General features: G+C 41.4%; 1 protein-coding gene across 2 annotated transcripts in view; it reads right to left on the bottom strand.

The window, feature by feature from the left end:
* Window positions 1-12,036, bottom strand: part of LOC132822981 (translocating chain-associated membrane protein 1-like 1) — a 107,495-nt gene that overhangs the window by 57,597 nt on the left and 37,862 nt on the right. For both annotated transcript variants that reach the window (XM_060836474.1, XM_060836475.1), the window contains exon 2: window positions 9,873-9,936. In XM_060836474.1, the coding sequence (XP_060692457.1) occupies window positions 9,873-9,936 (64 nt within the window). The remainder of the gene's footprint in view (window positions 1-9,872; window positions 9,937-12,036) is intronic.

The following is a 12,036-nucleotide window of genomic DNA, read 5'->3' as shown; positions in this document are numbered from 1 at the left end:
TGCAGCAGTCCCAATCCTGATGCCCTTGCAGCTATGTCTCAGTAATGCCCACTATGCCATACCTGCCAGTTTTGATCTGCACCACAAGTTCATTAACCTTATTCCTTATACTAAGTGCATTCAGATACAACACCCTCAGTCCTGTATTAACTGTCTCTCCTCTTATGATGATTTGTTTGTCCAGTGTGCTTTAAGTTTGATTGCTAACCCTTTCCATACACCCTGTTCTATTTGTGTCTGTGCTGGAGATTTTAATAACCCCTCATGAGTTCCATACTCTTACCTCCTCCTTTAATTCAGGTTTTCTAATTTCCCCTATTTTTTCTTCACCTTGCAGTTCATGCTGCTGCTGGTCACGCTAATGTAGACTTCTGGATCCACATCTTTGGAACATCCAGAACATTGCTGGCTATTTTCAAGTGTGGAGCAACAGGTCACTTCTGTGGTCATGATTTGTTTCCAAGTACCTGGTTCATTTGCATTGCTCAGATGTCACAGGTTCGGCATGGCAGCATTTCCTGTAATTTTTTTTCATTCTGCATGAACCTATTAGACAAGGGGAGGGAATAAACTGGACATCTATAGAGACCAGACATTGCAGCAAGATTAGATGAGCTGAATAGCCTTAGATTCTTGTACTGTAGTAAACTGGTTTCTCTCATCAGTTCCTAGTGTATTTTTTACTCATGTGTTTGCAATGTCACCACAATTAGCTTATCAAGCAATGATAGCTTATCTGATCCAAATCAAAATATGATGCAACAAGCTGACAAAAACTTTTGAAGGCAAGCACTTTGCTCTAACTGTGGGTCTTCTGGAAGCAGAAGTACAGATTCTTCAGTACAAGTTCTTAGGAAAAAAAAAGTTACAAAATAAATAAAAAGTCCAGCATTGCAGATTGTAGGAATAAATGAGAAAATAGAGAAACAAAGAAGTGTGGAATAATGGTCCTTCCAACCCAGTCCTGGCATCGAGATTTCAGTCCATGCTGGCCTGGTCTCCAGACCACTGGATATCAAAGGTTCTTGAGCTCAGGAGACATCTCTAGAATCACCTCAAGAACAGATGTCCACGCTGAGACCACACCACGGTGAAAGATCACCACGACACACTGGGTCACAAAGACTGCAAAAGATGGTGGAATTGCACTGACAGGACTGACCAATTGCCCTTAGTCTCTGCTGGGACCATTTCTTGCTTAAAATGCCAACAACACTGGTGCAGTGACCAAGAGGTTAAGTGATTACTTTTGGAAAAGAAACGCATAGTTTCACAGCAGAGATTTCAAAATCATGGAATTGTTGTGATGCAGATGGATAATACTTAGCTGATTAAACCTATCATGTCTGCACCGGTTCTCTGATCACTTTAACTCAGTGCCAATCTTCTGAGAAACTGCTCAATGGGTTTTCAAAACTGGTATCAGAAATAAAGGAATTAGATTAATTGATGATTGGGGAATTCCCCATGTATGATAGATCTAACAAAATTTAACAGTTTCACGTTATCCTAGCCAAAGAAATGCTTTAATATTTTGGTACATCTTTTCCAATTGCCTGAATGACCCACCAATGCAACTTCCTGAGTAACTTACAAAATGTTATCAATATACAGAGGTGGAAACATCACCCATGGACAACTACTCATTTGTCAACAGATGTTTACATCCTGCACTACCACAAACCAGTTTCTGATACAGCTCTCAAATAAATTTCATCAATTCAATTCCTGGAAAGAGACCCCCACTTGTTAAGGTCCCACCTTACGTTATACTGGACAAATCAGTTCAATAAAATCTGGCTTGATAATTTTTTTTCATATAGTTTTTATTTACTGGGAATCTCACTGAAACAAGTATGCCTGGCCACAGATTTGGTTTGAACAATGGGTGGGTCACTCTTCAGAGGGTTGATGTGGACTTGTTGGGCTGAAGGACCTGTTTCCACAATGTAGGGAATCTAATCTAATCTAATAAAACAGAAGCTCATCACATGAAATTAATTTATCTTTTTTTGATAAAGTTAAGTAACAGATTTTAAAACACAGTAAAATAATGTATTTCTACTTCCCAACAGTGAGCAAAATCCAAAGAGATTCCTTCCCTATCAAATCAGTCGGTTTTACTCAACTGCAGTAAGGTGTTTAACAAAGTTCCACATGGTAGACTGGCTTGCAAGATTAGATCTCATGGAATACAGGATAAACTAGCCATTTTTGTAGAGAACTGGCTCAAAGATAGAAGATTTGAAGGCCGCTTTTCAGACTGGAGGCCTGTGACCAGCCACAACGTTCGGTGCTGGGTCCACTGCTTTTTGTCTTTTATATAAGTTCCTATACATCCAAATAACTTAGGATGTATAGTTAGTAAGTTTGCAGAAGACTTTTGAGGTGTAGTGGACAGTGAAGAATGTTAGCTCAGAGAACAATGGGATCTTGATCAGATGTGCCAATGGGCTGAGAAGTGGCAGATGGAGTTTAACTTAGATAAATATGAGATGCTGCATTTTAGGAAAGCAAACCAGAGCAAGACTTATATACATAATGGTAAGGTCGTAGGGAGTGTGTTGAACAAAGAGACCTTGGGACACAGGTTCATATTTCACAGTTCCTTGAAAGTGGAGTTGCAGGTAGATACGGTATGTTTGCTGTTATTGGTCAGTGCTTTAAGTATAGAAGTTGGGAAGTTAAGTTACAGCTGCACAGGTCATTGGTTAACCCACTTTTGAAATATTGAGTGCAATTCTGGTCTCCCTGCTCCAGGAAGAATGTTGAGAAACCTGAAAGGGTTTAGAAAAGACTTATAGCGATGTTGTCAGGGTTGGAGAATTTCAGCTATAGGGAGAGGCTGAATAGCTGGGGCTGTTTTCCCTGGAACGTCAGAGGCTGAGGGCTGACTACTGACCTGACACAGGTTTATAAAATCATGTGGGGCATGGATAAGCTAAGTGGACAGCCTCTTTTTGGGGGTGGGGGTGTCCATAGGGCATAGGTTTAGGGCGAGAGGGGAAAGAATTAAAAGGGACCCAAAGGGCAATCTTTTCTGGAAAAGTGTGGTGTGTGTATGAAATGAGCTGTCAGAAGTAGTTATTTTTACTACCACTACCACAACCACATTTAAAAGCTATCAGGATGGGTTTAGAGGGAAATGGGCCAAATGCTGGCAAATGAGACTGGATTTATTGTGGATATCTGGTTGCCATGCACGAGTTGGACTGAAGGGTCTGTTTCCATACTGTAGGTTCCTATTACTCGAATTAGGCCTGCACTTGAACAAGATATTTCAGTGCAGCTACAACACTGTCATCTACCCAACATGAGAAAATGCCCAGATATATATTGTGCGTAAAAAGCCTAACAACCTGGCCGATTATTGTCTATCAGTCTACGCCTCAAAGTGAAGGAAGGGGCTGTCGATAGTGCCATCAGATAACACTTGAAAATAAACAAATTGCTCAGTGCTGTTAAATCGGATTTCACCAGGGCCATTCAGCTCCTGAGCTAGTTACTACTACAGTTTTAACAAGGACAAACAAGTGCTGAACTCAAGGGAAGATAATGACTGCCCTTGATACCAAGGTAACATTCCACCTGAACCTGGTGAAGAGCCCAATTCAAAATGGAATTATCAGAAGAAAACTCTGCTCGTTGAAGGTCACACTTTGCACAACAGGATGATGATGGAGGTTGTTGGACGTCAGCCATCTGAGCTCCAGTACATCTCTCCAGGAGTTCTGCAGGGTCAGGCCATTGGCCTAACCATCTTCAGTGGTTCAACGACCTTCCCTCTCAAAAAGGTCAGAAGCGGGTATGCTTGTTGATGACTGCACAGATATTGAAGCAGTCTGAGTCCAGATTCAAGACCTGGATGGCATTCAGGATAGTGATGTTAAGTGGCAAATAACATTAACACCACAGAGTGCCCAGCAATGGTCAAATTCAACAAGAGAACCTAACCACTGCCCCTCGACATTCAATGGCCTTACCCCACTGAATGCCCCACTAACAACATTCTGGGGTTTGCCACGGAACCCAAAACTTGAAATGGACTGACAACAGAAATATTGTGAGTACAAGAACAGGTCACAGGATAGCAGTTCTGCAGTGATTAACTCATCTTCTGACTCCCCAATGCACAAGTCAGATGTGTGATGACATGTTGTCTATGTGGACAAGTGTAGCTTCAACAAAACAAGTTTCACACCATCCTGGAAAAAGCAACCTGCTTAACTAGCTACGATGCAGTTTCAGCAATATACATCTTCTACAAGATGCAATACACTAACACACCAAGACACCTTCCAAACCCATGATCCCGACTTTTCATGCAGATACATGAAAACATCACACAATCTGCAATTTCTCCTTTAAGTCATACACAATCCTGATTGGAACTACATGGTTATTCGTTTACTGCCTCTGGGTATAACCAAGGAACTCACTTCCTAACATCCATACACCCTAAAAATGACAGAAATTTGAGACAGCGGCTGATACTTCCTGAAAGGCAACTCAGGATGGAAAATAAAACGTGTAGCTCTTGCCATGAAAAAACATGAGAATCAATAGTGTGGCGGTATCCCCTTATACAAATCCAGCAGTTTGGGTTTATACATTATTTCTACAAGTTTTGACATTTGCTGCCACAGAAGAAATCATCCCATTGCGTACTCTGGTTTAGGATAAGCTAAAATTGACAGTTTGAGAGAACTATAGACCTGCTCTTACTAAAGAGACACAATTGGTGGAGTTTAAACCTGAGGGCCACTACGCCTCAGACAAAGCGAGAGGTTGAGAAGCAAAGTCCTTCAGGTAGCCTCAGCCAGTGCTGGAACTGAACCCACATTGTTAGTTTCACTCTGCATTGCAAACCAGCCATCCAACCAATTAAGATAACCATGGAATCAGATTATGCGTTAGTTTCTAACCATCTATAAAGACGTGCATTCTTTTACACTAGCACTATGGATGCAGAGTACAATGTTTCAAAGGGATTCAGTGCACAATGCCATGTGCTGCAGTTGTTTATCAAATTTGTATCACTAAGTATCTGGTCCAGGATACAGATGGACAGAGCTTAAGTAGCATGAAGGATTCCATCAACATAATGAACTAGGAAGAGTATAGTTGGGAAGTCATCTGTATATATTTTGAGCCCTGTCTAACTGGCCAAGATCAGGAGCAAGTCAGCATACCACTGTTTTGGAGGCAGTGATGTCCAGTAGCAGCTTGTCTGCCTTTAGCGTCTTTTGGGAGTCAGTTTGATACAATGACTTGATTACATGTCGTATCCCCTATGAAAACAGGCCTGTTCAACTCCTCCTTTCATATTAAAACATTCTTAAAATACTGACTTTTCTTCCAAAACTCTCAAACTTATTCTGATGAAGAGTCACCAGACTTGAAACATTAACACTTGCTACCCCACATGTGCTACCAGACCGGAGTTTCATTGAAATTCCTGTTTTAGTCTCAAGCTTATGAACTGACCTGTCAATCAAACAAACACATTGTTTTCTTTGGCAACCTGACCTGTAAGTGAACACGACATTAAATTTAACAGGGATGAGGACCTGGGAGTTAGGTTGGAAGCTAAACGGCAGGACAAGCAGAGTAGTAATCTCGGCATTGCCAAGAGTGCCACGTGCTAGTGAAACCAGAAACAGAGTGGCTGCAGCTGAACACATGGCTCGAGAGCTGGTATAGAAGAGAAAGCTTCACATATGTCTATCATTGGGATACCTTCTGAGGAAGGTGGGATCTGTACGAGGACAGGTTGCACCTGAACTGGATGGGTACCAATATCTTGGACGGGAGGTTTGCTCAAGCTCTTCAGGAGGGCTAAAACTCGTTTGGCAGGGGGATGAGAACGGGAGCTATGGATCAGAGGATGTGATAACTGATGAACACGTAAATTCAGCATGCAGAGTGTCTGTGAGGAAGGATAGACAGTTGATAGAGCAAAGTTGCAGTCAATGCGATGGGTTGAAGAAGTGTGTATTTTAATGCAACAAGTGTCAGGATTAAACTCAGAGCCTGGATCAGTACTTGGAACTACGATGTTATGGTCATTGCAGAGACACTGGCGATCACAGGGACAGGAATGGTTGTTGGATATTCCGGGGTTTAGGTGTTTCAAAAGGAATAGGGAAGGAGGTAAGAGGTGGGGGAGTGACATTGCTAATCAAGGATATTATCGCAGTTGCAGACAGGGAAGATTGTCGAGGAGGATTTGTCTACCGAGTCATTATGGGTAGAAGTTAGAAACAGGAAAAGGAGCAGTCACTTTATTGGAAGGTTTCTGTAGAACTCCCAATAGCAATAGACACACGGAGGAGCAGATAGGACATTTTGGAAAGGTGCGGAAGTAACAGGGGTGTTGTCATGGGTGACTTTAACTTCCCTAATATTGATTGGAACCTTCTTTGTTCAACTGGTTTGGATGGAGTAGTTTTTGTCAGATGTGTCCAGGAAGGGTTTCTGACTCAATATGTAGATAGGCCGACTAGAGGGGAGGTCATATTGGTGCTTGGCAGCGAACTATGCCAGGTGTCGGGTCTCTCGGTGAGAGAGCATTTCAGTAATAGTGATCACAACTCCCTGACTTTATCATACTCATGAAGAGGGATAGGAGCAGATGGTATGGGAAAATATTTAATTGAGGGAGGGGGGAATTGGAATGCTATCAGACAGGAACTGTGCAGCATAAATTGTAACAGCTATTCGCAGGGAAATGCATGACAGAAATATGGAGGTTGTTTAGGGAGCAATTACGGTGGCTGCTGGATAGGTTTGTCCCACTGAGACAAGGAAAGGATGGTAGGGTGAAGGAACTTTGGATGACAAAAAAAGTGGAACATCTAGTCAAGAGGAAGGAGGAAACAAGGATCAGACAGGGCTCTAAAGGGTTACAAGATAGCCAGAAAGGAATGGAAGAATGGATTTAGAGGCAAGGAGCAAGAAAAAGTCTCTGATTAAGGAAAAGCCTAAGGCATTATGCACTTGTGTGAGGAACAAGAGGATGGCCAGAGTGAGGGTAGGGCTGATCAGAGATAGTAGAGGGACCTGTGGTTGGAGTTGGAAGTCCTTATTGAATACTTTGCTTCAGTATTCACTACTGAGACCTCGTTGTTTGTGGGACAGTGCGAAACGAACTAATATGCTCCAACAGGTTGGATGTTAAAGAAGAAAGATGTGCTGGAAATGTGAAAAACACAGGATAGATATGTTCCCTGGGCCAGACATGATATATCCAAGGTTACTGCAAGAAACAAGGGAAGAAATTGCTGCACCTTTAGTAATGATCTGTGTCCTCACTAGGCAAAAGTGAGGACAGAGTCTAGATCAGAGTAGTGCTGGAAAAGCATAGCAGGCCAGGCAGCATCTGAGGACATGAAAATCAATGTTTTGGGCAAAAGCCCTTCCTGATGAAGGGCTCTGGCCCGAAACGTCAAATTTCCTGTTCCTTGGATGCTGCCTGACCTGCGGTGCTTTAACGAGCAACACATTTTCAGCTCTGGAAATAAAGACTTGCATTTAGGGATGCAACAACATCTAACACTGAAGACTGCTCCAGGTACAAACAGGCACTCAGTTGTAGAGTTGGACCAGACTGTGTCTCAGGGATACTTGCTTGTTTTCTTAATAGTCCAGCATCTGCAGACCTCACTTTTACTGGCAAAAGCCCTTCATCAGGAAGAGAGACAGGAAGCCTCCAGGGTGGAGAGAGAAATTTGGGTGGGGCAGGGGGCTGGGTAGAAGGTAGCAAAGAGTACAATAGGTGAATGGGGGTGGGGATGGAGGTGACAGGCCAGAGGGGAGGGTGGAGTGGATAGATGGGAAGGGAGATTGGCAGATAGGACAGGTCATGAGGACAGTGCTGACCTTCTCCCCATTTCTCTTTCCACCCTGGAGGCTTCCTGCCTCCATTCCTGACGAAGGGCCTTTGCCTAAACATAGATTTTCCTGCTCCTCGGATGTTGCCTGACCTGCTGTGCTTTTCCAGCACCCTCTGATCTAGACTCTGTGTCCTCACTGTCCACTGTAGTACCAGATAATTGGAAGGTGATAAACATTTTTCCCTTGTTCAAGGGAGCAATTAGGGACAACCCTGGGAATTACAGAGCAGTCAGTCTTACGTTGGTGGCAGGCAAATTTTGGATTCTGCGAGACAGAATTGATGATTACCTCTAATCAAGCTATGCTTGATTATATCAGCATGGTTTTGCTGGGGCAACTCATGCCTCAAAAGCCTTGTTGAATTGAGGATGTGACAAAACACTTTGATGAAGGTAGAGTAATGGATGTGGTGTACATGGATTTCGGCAAGGAAATTGATAAGGTTTCCCTTGGTCAGCTCATTCAGAAAGGAAGGGGACATGGGATACAGGGAAATTGGCTGTCTGGATACAGAACTGGCTGGCCCATAGAAGACGGGTGCTGGTAGTAGATGGAAAGTATTCAGCCTGGAGCTCGGTGACCTGTTGTGATTTTTGACATTTTTATGAATGGGTTGAATGAATAAGTGGAAGAGTGAGGTTAGTAAGTTTACCAATAACACGAAGGTTGGAGGAGTTGTGGATTGTGTGGAGGGCTGTTGTAGGCTGGGGGAGGAACAGAGGGAATTTGGGGTCCATGCCTATAGATCCCTCAAAGTTGCAACCCAAGTTGATATGGTTGTTAAGGCAGCATATGGTGTGTTGGCTTTCACTAGCAGGAGGATTGAGTTCAAGACATTATGCTGCAGCTCTACATAAGCCTTGGTTAGACTACATTTGGAATATTGTGTTCAGTTCTGGTCGCTCATTCTCAGAAGGATGTGGAAGCTTTAGAGAGGATGCAGAGGCGATTTAGCAGGATGTTGCCTGGACTGGAGGGCATGTCTTATGAAGAATGGAACGAAGGAGGATGAGAGGTGACTTGATAGAGATGTACAGCATGTCAAAAGGCATAGATAGTGGATAGGCAGAGACTTTTTTCTCCAGAGTGGAAATATCTATTACAAGGGGGCATAATTTTAAGGTGATTGGAGGTAGGTTCTTTACACAATGAGTGGAGTATGCCTGGAATGCACTGCCAGCAGTGGTGGTAGAGTCAGATATATTAGGGCCACTTAAGCAACTCTTGGATAGGCACACGGATGACTGTATAATGAACAAAACTGACGAGACATCCTTACCAAAGTGTTGTGGACACAGATTTGCTCCAAGTACTCCAAGTGGGTCTAACCATAGCAAGGGAACTTAATGCCAATACATCTGGAGCCCCGACATTTTTAAACTAGCATAACAGTGTCTGTGGACTGATAATGGGAATTGTGCACTGGGAGGTTTTTCATTCATACATTGTCAACATTGAGGTGCATTTGCCTTGTTTTCAGTTTAGAGGATTCAGGATTTTTTTTGGCTTTGATACTTGGGGGAAGAGGAGGAGAAGATATAGCTCAAACTTTTCATATGTTAAAATATGATTTCGCCATTTTTAATTGTTAGAAGTTTAGTTTGAAAGTTCCAGACCATAAGCGTTTGGTTAAAATCCTGAAGGAGCTATTTCAAAACTCAGTTTTGTGCACAGTCTCCAGAGCAGAAATCAGAAGAAACGGTTCAATTAAACCTATAGATGTGATAGAGAAAGAAATTTTTTTTAAGAGTACGATAAAGTGCTGGTTTTGGGATGTATGGGATTGTATTGTTACTGCATTTTTAAATCTTTAAAATTGCAATAAATGCAAATAGGCTGGTTATTTAATTCTCTTCTTTTGCATAAAGAAGTTTCACTGTTAATGTACAGCATTTGTATCAGTAAAACTTTATGAACAAAGTTACCATCAAATCAGATGTTAACTCCAAAATAAATATTCAATGGCTCTCTCTTACCTACGTTGGTGTATGTAACATTGTATTGTACGGTGATGAACATGATGGCAAACTTGGCTGTGATCTGCAAACAAAGACAAACAGCTTAGACCTCAAATTACTTCACATGCGAAACAAAATGAAACATAATTGCCCAATGAAATGGAAAAGTACACAATGTTTTTCTTCTTTGGGGCACCAAGTAGAAATCGACAACAATATTTAATTGCTAAAGCGATTAAGTTCATAAATGTTTTCAACATGCTAATATCCTGACACTAAAATTTCCACTTGATAAAATGTCCACAGGAGTGGCCAATTTGACATCTATTCAGTGTGCATTGGAGCCAAAACAAGTTAGGCAAAAGGAGGGGGGAATTGAAAAATCTGCCAAAAGAAAAATTGAAGTAAATTCAGTGGCTATGGAGATAGTTAAGAAGTGAAGAAGAGGATGTTAAGAGTAATTCCACACAAGAGTTTGCAAAACAGAGTCTAAATCCAGGAGGAGTTGATGGCAAATCATGTTTTGGAATATAGGGTACGTCTGTACTTTTCAATTACAATAGGAAAACTTAAGGTATTTGATTTGGTTTTTTTCATGCTTCATGTTATAAGAATGTTGTAAGATCATTGGTTACATTTCTTTCTTTGATTTAGACAAAATGTTCCTTGTAATCTTTGCACTGAATATTCATCAATTATCATGGATCATGCACTGGTCACGTAAAAGGAACCAAGAAATGGACACATCAAGGATACTTCCTCCAATAATTGAGAGTCTGTGGAGTGATTCACTGCCAGTGAATGTACGTGGCGAACACGAGTCAAATGCGTCACAGATTACAAGACAATTTGGTACAAGTGTTGAAGGATGAGAGACAGGAAAATGCAAGTATTTATGGGTATTTTTTGTTTAAAAATAAAAATGCAAGTTGTTTAGAAATATATATTATTCGATCAATGAATTGCTATAGGTGCAGTATATAGATTTTCAAGTATATTAAGTAGGAATAGTTTAGTCACTACACTTAAGCATTAGATTGATGAACTTCAAACATTAGCAAATCAGTATGTTGGTATATCGCACATATATAATACAAATTGGAAAGAAGAAAGACTTTTTAAACCACGTGTTTCAGAAATGGAGAAAATAGGAAGAAAAGTTCACTAAGCAAAATTGTTCATTGATCAAGATCATGGCTGATCCTCTATTTTAAATGGCACACTCACTCTCTCCTCAAATCCCCTTGTGACGTCAAGTCTCAATAAATATATTTCTTTCTTAAATGTATTCAACTTGTGGTAGAGAATTCCACAGGGCTACCAAGCTCGGAATGAAGAAATTTCTTCTTATTTCAGTTGGAACAGCCTTCACCACATATTCTGAGACTGCGACCTTTTGTTCGGATGCAGACAAACAGTCATATCTGCATAAAGTTTGCCCAGCTGTTAGATTTTCCTAATCTCAACACAACCCTCTTTCATTCTTGAAAACTACGATGATTACAGGTACAGTTGACTCAATCTCTCAGATGACAAACATGCCATCCCAGAAACAATCCCAGTCAAACTTCGCTAGATTCCTTCTTTGACAAATATAAATGTTCTTCAGTACAGAGACCAAAACTGCACTCTATATTCCAGATGCGGTGTCACCAAGGCCCTGTCCAACTGTAGCACGATTATCTTGCTCACGTAATTAAGTCTTCTTGAAATGAAGACCAATACCATTCCCTATGTGAACTGTTGACTGCACCTGAAGATTTGCATTTCATGACCAGATTGCTGGACACCAGAGTTCCTTTGAACATCAGTATTTTCCAATCCCCATAAGACAGATAAAGTGCAAAAACAGAATAGCAGACTAAGTAGAGAAATTCATGCATTTCCTTATTATACTTTATCAGCCATATGCTTGTCCACTCCTTCAGCTTGTCGAAATGACTTTGAAGCCTCTGTAGATCCTTCTTCCCTCTTGGAATTCCACCTTGTTTTGTGCGGCTAGCAAACTTGGAAATATTGCATTTGATTTCCTCATCCCGTTCATTAAAATATATTGTGACTGACTAGTGCTTCAAGCACAGACCACTGTGGTCTACTTCCCACTGTCTTCCAACCAAAAAGGTTCAGATTCATTCTAACCCTGTTCCCCATCTGCTAAATACTTCTCCTTCCATATCAACAT

Source organism: Hemiscyllium ocellatum, chromosome 15 (genome assembly GCF_020745735.1).
Source record: "Hemiscyllium ocellatum isolate sHemOce1 chromosome 15, sHemOce1.pat.X.cur, whole genome shotgun sequence".
NCBI classification, from domain to species: Eukaryota; Metazoa; Chordata; class Chondrichthyes; order Orectolobiformes; family Hemiscylliidae; genus Hemiscyllium; species Hemiscyllium ocellatum.
This window is presented reverse-complemented; position numbering and strand designations above follow the sequence as displayed.